Genomic DNA, 12897 nt, shown 5'->3' on the forward strand with positions numbered 1-12897 from the left:
GGGTTGACTTACTGACATGGAAACATTTTCTTGATAAGAACATTCGAAACTTCAATACACAGTGACAATGTACTAAACAAACAATCACATCGCAGAAACAAAGCTATTTCCAGCCAATCATGCAACAGTCAGTTGGTACAAGTAGGTATATCAGGGTTGCTCGAGTTAGATAAACCCACTACATGCTATTGTTTTGGGGTAAAAAGATGATAAAAATGTACTCCATTAAACCAGCACCATCAAATAGAGGAAATACCACAAACTTTATCATCCGGGGCATCGCCATACAATAAAGCACGTCGAGTGCAGCCATGTCGAAGGAACATTCAAGACCACTCTAACAAGTAAAAAAAGCATTGAGCCTTCAGTGTCTCTCTATTATACAGGCCGTCTGTTGTTGTCTTTTTTCCCTCTCCCACCAGCTACTAAGTGACCACAGTTTGCAAAGATCACAGATTCAAAGCCCGAGTCACCTGAGGACACAGCGACAGGATCTGACTTCTGATCGGCTGCAAACAAAAGACAAAAACAGAAATAGTGTCTCTCTTTTGGTGTTTGGACTTTGTCATAAAGCACAAACCGATGACGGATGGGGAAGGGTGCAAAACACAGTCTTCCCATCTGGTTGACACTGAGTGGATCACAGTGTTCCAGTCAGCACAATACAACAAGCTGTGTTCAGCTGCAGAGCGCTGACATGCGCGCGCACACACACACACACACACACACACACACATCACACATCACACATCACACATCACACATCACACACACACACACACACACACACACACACACACACACACACATCACACATCACACACTCTCATCAAATACACAGCCAAATAACAGAAGTATACATCCCTGTGAATGACTGCCAATGGTGAAGCTACAGTATCTACCAGTCAGTATTAATGTGTGTGTAATTTATGAGTCAGTAGAGAGCAGTCACGTGTAAAACCAATCAGGAGTGTTGGCTTTATATTCACATTAAACCCTGGCAGCGTCAGATCCATATGGAACACAGCGCCCTCCCTGGCTCCTGTCATGGCTACAGTATCCAGCCTAGAACTAATTGTGGATCACTTATTCTTCATTAGCAAATGAGATGCGGTTACAATGTATACATCTGCCATCAGCCCGTCAGTGGCAAAAACAATGGCGGCGGGTTGAGGCGATCTACTGGACCAATTCCAAAACTTTAGGTAACCAACATTTGCAAAAAAACAAAAATAGGGTCCAGGTTTAAAAATGTCAGTACACCGTCATGAAGCCTAATCTTAGTGAAAATGTACCTTTGCAGGCGTGGTGGCAGTTTGTTACAGACATACAGCACTTTATGGGTGGTGGTTACAAAAGTTACTTGGACAAAAATTGAGTGAGTGTGATTATTACCTGGTACGGTTGGAAGGCTGAATGGTCAGACAGGAAGTCCAGCTGTCGGTCTAAAAAGAATTCCACTGCGGTTACAGGCGACAACAGGCTCTTCCCCACCACTGGCTTAAATGCCTGCACACACAAAACACACAGCATGGTCAACCAACAGCACAGCAGCAATTACACAATAACATAATGATATCAGTCGGACAGCTCGCTTCTATGAAAAATACAAAGAATTCATCAACTCTACAATACATATGCAATGAACAAAACACCGATGGTGTATTTTATAGCTGCAGTGTTCTGTAAAGCAAACCGAAGAGAATTGAGACAGAGGAGACAAGAGACAAATGACTTTGAGTGAGATTAGAAGACGTGATGAGACGAGGGAGAGAGTGATGGAGGAGAAAGAGACAGAGAAGGGGGATAGAAATAGAGCTCCAGAGTGAGTCTGACAGTTCAAAGGCAGTACACTCCACTTTGATGTTGCCTGTTTTACACACACACACACACACACACACACACACACACACACTCTCTCTGATGATGTCTGTCAGCCTGCGGCCTGAGCTCAGCTGTTACTGCACATACAACACAGACCAGGCTGCACCAGGCTTTCATATTTCCACTTCGTAACTGTATGTGAATGTAGCACGGTCACACTCATTACAGCCATATTTCCTCATTGTGTTGTCTTATGGTTTCTTTACTACCACAACACGCCTTATTTTCTATTTTAGTTCCTCTTATCAGCCAACCAGTCAATGAGACGGGGCGGAAACCTAGTATTCGGCTAACCCGTGTATGGTTAAACGTGCTATACTGCTGCTAACTGTTACACACAGATAGTCAGTAGTCGTGTCTATGATGTGAATTCCTGGATTTAAAATGTTCTGTAGAGGTCCCAGTAATATTTGTTATTAAAGTGTACCAAGTAGCCACATGACATGGTTAAGAACGTATTGTAATTCTAACTATTCTAATACTATTTAACTAGCTGAAGAAAAAGCTGGTTTTGGGAGCTAAAGGTCCACTCTCAGCAAAACTTGTACTCAAGGTGAGACAGAGGTGGGGTACTATGTAGTAAGTGGGTGCAGACTAAAAGTCTTCAGTGCTGTGTGAGCGAGGTATGAACCCACTCGGGGACTGCATTGAGGGCTACGCCTATACTCATAGAATCTGGATGTTACAGTACGTAACTAACGTTAGCACCTGTTTGTTTTGAAAGCGCAACAGCCAATGGGGAAACTCAACATCATCACTCGCTCGCTCAGTCAGGGACGGACTTTCGTGTCTTTAGGGCTGGCCGCCACTTTGCTGCGATCCGTTAAAGCGAGACAAGAGACACAGCAGTAGGTAGATGCAGGTTTGTGTGTCGGAGGGGCTGGCAGCGCTGTGATTTATGGTTACATAACGAGGTCAGTCTGATAGAGAGATGAGAGATTAGAGGTGGGAAAAATGACCGCTGTGACCGCCCTCCCTTACACACACACACAGAGCAGGAGGCGGGAACACATTGCGTGTGCAAGCAAAAGATGATAGTGTGTGTGTAGTTCTATTTTTGTCTGTCTATACATATCACATTTCCAGCCTCTAGTGGCAGCATGCAGCCAGCAGCACAGACAACACTTTGGAAATGATTTGTGCAAATGTCACTTTTGTCCCTGTGGTAGTAGACTGAGTCTTGACTAATGTCCCATTCTGTAGCATCATTAGAACACAGCACTGATCGTGAGTATGTTTACATGCGCATTAATATCCCAGTTTTGATCACACTAAGGAGCACATTATATGGAACATAAGTACGCTGGTTATTCATCTCAGGAGCAGATTTTTCTTCAACTCCTCCACCTGCTTCAATTGTTTCTGCACTGATTGAGTTGCCTCAACAGTTGAGGCTACATGGACTGTTGCATTCGACAGGAGCCTCTCCATCTGATCTCCAGCGATAAAACGAGCAACAATCAAATGAATCAAACGATCAGAATTATGTTGTTGATGTGCAAACACATAACAGGTAATACTCCGAAGCTCAGTCACTGAAGTCACATGTACATCTAAACCTACTCTGGATTCATCCAGGCTCATAGAAACATGTCAGTAGATGCTGAAAACATGACACTTCGCATTACTGGACCGAAGATATCCGATTTTGAACATCATCTCAGCAGCTTCAAACACAGAGCGTGGCTGCCATCTTTGGATCCATGCTCCGATTCCTCACTCCCTCTCAAACTAAAAAGGACATGGCAGTTCCTACATCCACACACACACATCTCACTCAACCACAATTGGGTCACATCTGCCACAGTGTGCCAGGAAAAAGCATTCTGTCACTGCGTATTTCCAGACAGGCAGCAGGAGAGAGGGATGAGCAGAGGAGAGACACGTTCACTTACTGTCAATACACAACACACATTAAAACCAGTGGCCCTACATGGAAACAAATGCAATCTAGTGTCTCCATATGATGACAAATAATATTTACACAGACACACACAAGCTGCAAGGCAATAATAACATCTGACAGACGTGAAAAAATGCCATTCTGAGAAAGCAGATGAGTCTCCTCTGTCTGTGTGTGTATGTGGGTGAATAATTGATAAGGAAAAGTGCAGCAGAACGTAAAGGAGATGAAGGAGGGATGATGGAGCTCATGCATCACTTAGTGACCTACAGTAGAGAGGCTACACCACAGACACACACACAGACACACACACACACAGACACACACACTCTAAAGCTTTGTTTGTTATCCAGGAGGCCATTATCTGATGAAGAGAGGAAGAGTTATATTTGCAAATCAGTCTGGATGTGTATCGTATAAACATAACACCAGAAGAAAGTAGTTTGGTGTCATCTGACATGCAATCTACCGTCTGGGTGTGCACTGGGTGCTCACCCAGGGGGGGCCCAGGATGTTAGAAAGTCCTAGCATGTGCCAAGAAAATGTAATTAATCAAGAAAGTCATATGATTAACTGATCATCATCTTGATCATTGTCACTTAGGAAAAGCTTATTTTTAGACAAAAAGCAGAGGGTGGTTTGTTGATCTGTATGGGGTGTCAAGTCCCAAAAGCCGGTATCTGTCTTAATTCACACAGATGCAGGGTTGGTGTTTTGCTCTAGGCTAGGAGTCAGTTTGGTGAAGAGAAACACTGGCGTAACACCATAATCGATGGTGGAGAGCATCCACCGAGCAGGCAGACAGGGGTAAAAAAAAAAAGGGCTGTGACATTACTGCAAAACAGGCAATAAGTCGTTTTTTGAAATAAAGCAAAAGGAAATGCTGTTGGATGGCGATGACAGGTAAGAACTAGCAGTTGAAACAAGTGAAAGCAGAGGGCTGAGGAGCTACAGTAGCCAGAAGGAGAGAGGGACCAGCAGCAGAGCTGGTCAGGGAGCCGATAATCCAGTTTGCAAAGGAAAAACAGACAAAAAAAGACACCATTTAACTACGTAGCTTACGCTCCTCAAGGCATCGGGCTCTGTACTCTCCCTGTTCACATCCTACGTCAAGGACCACACTTGCAGAGAATCTATTTAAATCTTGTAGCCAGGGCTAAACAATTCGAATTCAAAATTGCAAAACGGCGCAATATCCAAATCGCAGGAGAGGCAATTTTTTGATAAAGGTAAAATGTGTCCCAACATATCATAAATGAAGCATTGTGTTGCTACAGCGATGCCCACGAACTAAAATAATTGCATTATTATTTCTTTTGCATATTCTTCAGCCCTACTTGTCGCTGCAGATCATCCAGAATGCAGCAGCTCGGTTCTCCCACACTACACCGCCCCCTCCGTACCCTGCGCTGGCTACCTGGTACTTGCCTACCGTGCCGCGAATGGCTCAGGCCCATCCTACATCCAGGACATGGTCAAACCATACACCCCAGCCCGTCCACTATGCTCTGCTACTGCCGGCTTGCTTACGACTCCCTCACTACGAGGGGGGCCCAGCTACCGCTCAGCAAAACCGCAGCCATTTACTGTCCTGGCTCCACGATGGTGGAACGAGCTCCGCATCAACATCAGGACAGCAGAGACATCTTCCGTCTTCTGTTCAGACTGCACCGTGGACTCTTTCTCTGTCTCTATATTTGATGAAGTTGATGTACCTGCATGATTCTTCCACGTGGTTGAACGCACTTATTGGACGTCGCTTTGCATAAAAGGGTCAGCTAAATTAATGTAATGTAATGTAACTTGGGCCCCTGTCTCCTAAATGGTTGGTCATTTTGGTTAATCAAACCACATTTTTCAACATTCCTTGTTTAGGGGTGAAGTCAGAAAGTGATTGATTTCTGACCGAATGCCCTTGTGGTGAGGAAAAAAAAACTATTTTCCACACATGCAATTCCTATGGCTTTTGACCATTTTGGGCATTTGACATATTTTTTCCCATAACCAGCAAAAAATGTCCAAAACGGTTGAGGATTTGCAGGATGTGTTGCTTTGAGTAATGCTCTGTAATTGATCACAGCTCCTTTCCAAGACACACACATTGTACGTACATCAGTATGGCTGGTTAGGTTGATGGAACTGCGCAGATAATGTTTCACAACCAAAACCAGTGGTCAGCATGGAAATGTCAGTATCAGAGATTACCTCCAACCAACATGACACCCTGTATCACACTCTGGACCGATTTCATTTCATTAAATTCTAATACTTCCAAAAAGCGTTGCAAATGTCAATTAAATTCAATTAATTCAACTAGAATTAACTAATAATTATGAATCAATTAAACACAACCAGCCTTTCTCTAAGGCACCGTCAAACAAATGACATTTTATTTCATGCCCAGTCTTTAGTATCAGACGGCAGCAGCTCAGTATGTGGTGCAGCTATATGGAGGGATGACTGACATGTCACAGCAAGATGAATAGAAATAATGTTTCTGCCTCTGCTAGGCCCTCCAAACAGGTGGCTGAGTGCTTTTCCTCATCACATCCCTGAGTCTACTCTACTCTACAGGGAACCAACCAGCATCTGGAGTTCTATTCCAAACAACTACTACAGCTGGCACCTCATTACTTATATTTACAAAGAATCAATGTACAGTCTTGGAATGCTGTGTTTTCAACAACAACAATCAGAATCAGAATCAGAATCAGAATCAGAAATACTTTATTGATCCCCGGGGGGAAATTGGAATTAAAATAAATAACATCAGAGTTTTTACACTCTACTAAAAAAGTCCAGAATGGCTACTGATTCTTATAGCCTTGGAATGCTGGGCATATTTCAACAACAACGGAATATATTGAAAGAAATAATAAGAAATACATTTTTGCACTCAACATAAATCCAAAGTGATCACTTTAAGGGCCTTGGGGAAAAATTGGCACTTGATGCGCCGGGCTTGCAATACACTGACGGAAACCCTGAATACACTCCTGCATAGGGGCAGACAAAACAATACAAAAGACTTTCATAGCAAAAATGTAGGTCATATTATGTTGGTCCAAACAGCAGAATTAGTCAGCTGTTAATCAGGAAACAAACAGAACTCCGTAGACTCATCTCATCTGTCCCAAAACGGCCAGAGTATCAGTCATAAAGATTCTAATTATTTAAGGTGTGAGCGGAACATTCTAGAGAGTCGTGACATCTGCCAAACAGGTGCCTCAACAAAGAGGAAGTGAGGTCACAAATGGAGAGAGAGCAAGAGGAATCTAGATTGCCGACACAGTGTAAGTTGACAAACACTGTAAACATGCGACTCAATGCTGTCTGTCATTAGACTCTCAATACACGCCCACATCTTTCACACTCCATGCCCACAGTTGGTAGCCAGACTTTCCATTAAATATATTAAGTCTCAGGCCCAATCCCAGATATCCCTGAACACATCATCAGGTGTCTTTAAAAAAGGCGGTTGCTAACAAGCGGCTAAATGAGACTACAGAGGTCGTCACGGACATTAAACGTCTTCATGCCGAACACGGAAAGTCATCTACTCACTAGTCCGCCTTTGCAGCCTCGTTGTGTTTATACTCTATATCTATCTGTCTATATATCTATATCTATCTATATTCTCTTCAAAGTGAAGCTCAGCGGTGGTGACATTGAAGTGATGTGACCGTGGTGTAGTTCCTTTATAGCCTAACGTTAGCTTTTTACTTCTGGCGATTTCATTTATGCTTCAAAAATCATAAAAGTGGTGTTCATTAGTGAAGATTATCTCGCTGAACAAAACATGTAAGAATCATACACTTTTGTTTTGCCACAGAGTTTATTTTCTGCAATAATTCAAAATCCCATGGAACAAATCCCACTGGCTTAGTGGAGGGAACCAGGGCGATGCTAACTACAAAAATATGTCCTCCTTGCAGCACTCCATTGAGTTGTACATCTGGCGCTACCCAAAACACATTTGCTAGGCAGGTGCACAAGTCACATGATGGATTTGTCTATGACTTCTCAAAGCTGACGAGATTGAGAAAGCAGATACTGTAAATTAAAACTATCGGAGGAACGGAAACAGTGTGAGCCATGTTCAGGGCTGAGCAATATCCCGCATGATTATGAATCAGACGCTCTGCAAACACACCGTGTCCTGGGTACAAATAAAATGATTTACTTAGACAGAAAGATGGAGGTGTACTCGTCAAAACACAATCAGAAGTGCAGTGTGGGCTAGTGGAAATCTGTATCGCAGATAAATACATCTGAGGAAAAGAACTAAACAACAAGAGTGGTTCAAATGAGTTTGGGAAGTATTACATTTTTTCCTGGAATAGCTCTAAATGACACCATCTGCTCGACAACAAACACTGCAAATGATCACAAGCTAGAATTTGACAAAGCTGAAGTATAGATTACAACATTTTTCGTAGCAGGTATGTAGTAAGGAGGTATGGAAGAAGCAGCTAGATCACACTGCTAACAGCTCCTTCAGAGACTGTCACAGGCTACACACAAACACAGAAACACACACATACATGCCGACGTCTATTCTGGGAAATGTCCACAGTTCCCGGGCAGTTTGTTCCTTAAATCCGATCAGTCTCATGCACCGAATCAAACTCAACCCTGGTTTTATATGACATACAGCAGTGATTTGAGCAACAGCAGGAACAGGATATAAAACTGCAACGTTACCTCTCTCCTACGTCTCCAAGCAACAGCTCTGACAAAAAAAAAAAGAAAAAACACTTGACAAAACTAGCTTTGATCCAGCGAGCAGGGGAGAGGCAGAGAGAAAGAAAAGAAAGGATGACGAGGGTAAATAAGGCAAAGAGAAAGAGAGAGAGAGAGAGAGAGAGAGCAGGAGTGTGGTTTCTTCTTGTGGTAAGAAAAGACAGATGGCCGAGAGGAGAGAAAGCAGAGGACGAGCTACACAGCCGACATTTTAACTGCTGCTGACGCAAGGAGGGAGAGGGAGAGACAGAGAGGGAGGGAGAGAGAGAGAGAGAGAGAGAGAGAGAGAGAGAGAGAGAGAGAGAGAGAGAGAGAGAGAGAGAGAGAGAGAAGGGAGGGACGGAGGCAGGGCCGGCCGACACACACACACACACACACACACTTCTCTCTGTGTGACGCAGGCTCACTCGCTCGCTCCCTCTTACACACCATGCTCTCTGGCTTGCTTTCTCTTTCACTTCCTCTCCCTACCTCTCAGCTCTGTCTTTATCAGCCTGTCTCACTCCCCCCCCCCGCTGCTCTGTTCAGTTCAGCTCTATACGCAGTCATTTCCTTGACATATTCCCAGTACTAATATTTCTGTATTAAGACAACATGGCAGTAAAGGAAAATATTGAAGTATTTCTTATTAACCGACTAACAATTTGTCTTAACACAACTGGCTGGGCTAAAAATGCTTAAGCAGAGCTGAACACTAAAATAAACCATCATTTCCGCTCTCAGACTTCATTTCCACCTGGTGTTAACATGCATGACTTATATACTTATATACTTCATTTCATACTGTCCAGTAATGCCCGTGTATATGTAGAATCGTAGAGGAATGGAGAAAGCTCACTGTGTGAATCTGATTCATTATATTGATCTAGTAAGGTTTATACAACTGCGTTGTTGTTATTTTAAATGTCAATGACTAAGAAACAGTATTTTGAGCTGCGCTAATCAATATGTTTACATTAAAATGGATCAAATTATTCAATGAATCAATCAATCTTCAGTTCCCCTCATCTCACAGCTCATTGTTTTGGTTTTCCAGCCAGCAACTTTACCGTTTTGGTTCAGTCCGACCGCTCTCATCAGCCCGGTTTCCAGCAGCAGCAGCAGCGGTTTTCAGCTCTGATTAAAGTGTACACTGTACACTACCTGCCCAGCAGCAAACAGCAGACAGTCACAGTTAGAGACTAGCTGCTGAATGCTCCACTATGTTCCGCAGCTAAAGAGCCAGGGATTTCCCTCAGGAGTTGGTGGAAACCAAACCAGAACTAAAAAGGGACTTATTTTAATTGGGTGGCGGGGAACAGCACTCCATATGAATGCTAATGTTGCTCTGCGTCTGCTGGACGTGTAAATAGGTAACTTATAGCCATAACCACTTCAGAAGTTATAATCCTTGAGATTTTTATAATGACATAATGTTTTGTTTTCATATCTTGCTGATACCTAATCTGTTTTATAAGATAAATATCAGTGCAGATACAGATGCACTACATCAGATTGGTGGATCACTTGGTTGTTTTTTTCCCCCTTGCATACAATGGTACATCTGTGACCTTCTACATACTAGTTCCAGCACTCACAATACAAGAGAGAATTGTGTGTTAGTTTGACTGCTGCTCATTTTGATGAGCTGCCATACGACACCTAGTGTTCCACCTAGTGTTTTTCCTTGTATCCGAAGATCAAACTCTCGGAAATACTTTTTAATATAAGTGATGTCCCTGAACACTGTCGGAGTTGGTTTGTCACAGTGGGAAAGATACATGTGTGTCATTTTATATTTGAAATTGTGGTAAAACACTGACTAAATCACTGGGGTCGTGTTCTGTCACCAGATTATTATTTGTCATTTAGGACCAGCAATGGACTGCTGTAATTCAACCTGTGAAGCTAATTGGAGGGACTGAGTTCTCCTTATTGGACTGCGTACAGTCAGTGCTTGGCTGTCTGAACAGGGTGAGGGAAATACTCCAATCACAAAATCCATGGGTTGGCTTCTCAATCAAGGTACGGCTAGAGGTGGTTTAGTAATTCCAGTTCCACAGAGAGGTTCAGCTACTTAGCTGGAAAGCTTATGATTCACACCAGTATTAAATGATCAGCGATACAGGTATTGGATCTCCTTCTGTAAAATCCTAATTGGGAATTTGTACATTCCCAGAATTCCCTGATTCCAGATACCCACCCCGGTCTCACACAATCCTGTGGGAAACACTTCATCAGCTGACCACAAACCAGCTTTGATTAATCTGTTCATCCCTCGGCACATTTACACTCTGCTACTGTAACAGTACACACACACACACACCTATCCTGCAGTCCATCTGCCACACCGATGCAGGATTAAAGCTACAGTCATTCACACTCGCAGACATTTAAATCCTGTATCTCTCCCAAACAATGATGCAAAACAAACTTGCAACCACTTTGACCCTTTCAGCAAACAGATAAGTGTGTAGAATACGTGTGTGCAGTGTGTGCAGTGCACACTCTTTCTCAGTCTGCATCTCTTCAACCTTATTTTCTACACTGGCATCAAAACAATGGAGTCCTTAAAGAAGTCTGAATTAAAATAGGAGGACTGAAACACCTCCTGTGGTCTGCTACTCCTGTTTGTCAGAGTGAGAGGCCCGAGCTGCTTCTGTGCAGGGAGACAAATGGGTTTTTTTCTCTGCAGCCCACTGCCATAAAGGTAAGCTATAATTACACATGCACACAGATCCACAGGAGGCAGGAGATTACACTAGACCAGCTCCATCTGCTCAGGGGAAGAGACAGAGGGACAGACAGAGGGAGAGAGGGGGGCATTTTTATTGACCCAATTTCCACCAAAACTACACCTCGCACAGTTGACTGGCTTACTCTCCGGCTGGCTAACGAGCCCATGAGCAAGGCTCAAGCCCCAGACTGGTCCAGTGTAGATGTACTCCAGCTACAGAGCTACACACAGCAGTGTTACAGATAGATTACAATTGTGGACACAGAGGGACAGCTTTCAAATGGAGAGAGCTGCATGTGATGGCATACACACACACACGCCTTTGTTCTGCTGTCGTCATTAACAGAGCCAGGACAGTGACCAGATAATATGTATGTGTGTGTGTGTGTGTGTGTGTGTGTGTGTGTGTGTGTGCTTGTGTTTCTGACTTGGGCTACCTTCGGGGACACATTTCGGACTAAAGACCAGTTAATTGGGGACAGCGTGTAAGAAATGGGAACAAAAGCTGTGTCCCCAATTGGGGAAAAAGCAGATACATTTTGACAGTGTCAGTGGTTAAGGTTAGTGTTAGGGCTAGGCAAGCAGTGGTTAGGGTAAGTCTCCAGGAAATTAATGTCAGTCTATGTAATGTCCTCAAAAGTGACCTAAGTAAACAAGTGTGTGTGTGTGTGTGTGTGTGTGTAAACTGGATTTCATTTTACAAAGTGGGCCATTGTTGCTAGGTAACGTAGCAGATCTTGAGCAATCTGTAGCCACCAAAGAGAAGTGAAACAAAGATATCACACTTTCATTCTCAGTCTGCTTTCTTCCACATCACTGGCTTAGTCTTTACCTCTGCTCTGTCAGTCCATCCCCGTCTTCTTTGTTCCACCTATTCTCTGTGATGGAGATAACAACTTTGTGTTCAAAAAGCGCCAGTCAACTAGGGCTGACGCGAATGCTTCGAAGCTTCGACCGTTGAAGTGCGCCAAAGCTCTTATGCTAAAGGGAAGAAGTAACAATGGGGATGATTCGGTATGGGAATTCAAGAAGAACTACGTTGAGATTTTGCCATTTCTTTTTGTTTGGCAAATGCAATGCAAAACTTTTACGCAAAGAAAACGCAGACAAAATGTTAAAAGGTTGAGGTCCTGCCCATACACCCGCCAGACCCAATCGGGAGCACCACACAGTCAATCTCAGCTGTCAATCATGACATTTCACCCTGTTTTCATCGCATCAAATAACTAATTAAAACCAAACGTATAAGAAAAATGAACGCTTGAACAAACATCAACGTGGAGGGGGGCGGGGTTTATGACCTACACTGCAGCCAGCCACCGGGGGGGGATCAAGATGTTTTGGCTTCATTTGGGGGGCAGTCTACAGTCTACATGTACAAATGTACTGGGTAGTGAGCACCCTGCCCACTGCAAAACATGAAAACACAGGTAGTGCTACAATTTAAGACCTGCAAGACAGATGGACATACGGATTGAGTGACTAATATAAGGCTCAGGCAAATCCTACTGATGTTCAGTGGAACATTTGGGAGCTGGATGAGAGTGCAGGGATCTGCCATGATGATAGCGATTTAATAGCAATCTCAAGCTATTTCAAGTGAAGTCATTTTAAGTGTGTTCTAAATATATTACTTTGGAAGTGGAAAAAT

At 43.4% G+C, this 12897-nt stretch overlaps 1 protein-coding gene across 1 annotated transcript in view; it reads right to left on the reverse strand.

The window, feature by feature from the left end:
- The window catches only part of jmjd1cb (jumonji domain containing 1Cb), a 105518-nt gene that overhangs the window by 36919 nt on the left and 55702 nt on the right, over positions 1–12897 (reverse strand). Inside the window, exon 3 of the mRNA XM_070926665.1 lies at positions 1396–1509. Coding sequence (XP_070782766.1) covers positions 1396–1509 — 114 coding nt within the window. The remainder of the gene's footprint in view (positions 1–1395; positions 1510–12897) is intronic.

This window comes from Enoplosus armatus, chromosome 20 (assembly GCF_043641665.1).
Source record: "Enoplosus armatus isolate fEnoArm2 chromosome 20, fEnoArm2.hap1, whole genome shotgun sequence".
Lineage (NCBI taxonomy): Eukaryota > Metazoa > Chordata > Actinopteri > Centrarchiformes > Enoplosidae > Enoplosus > Enoplosus armatus.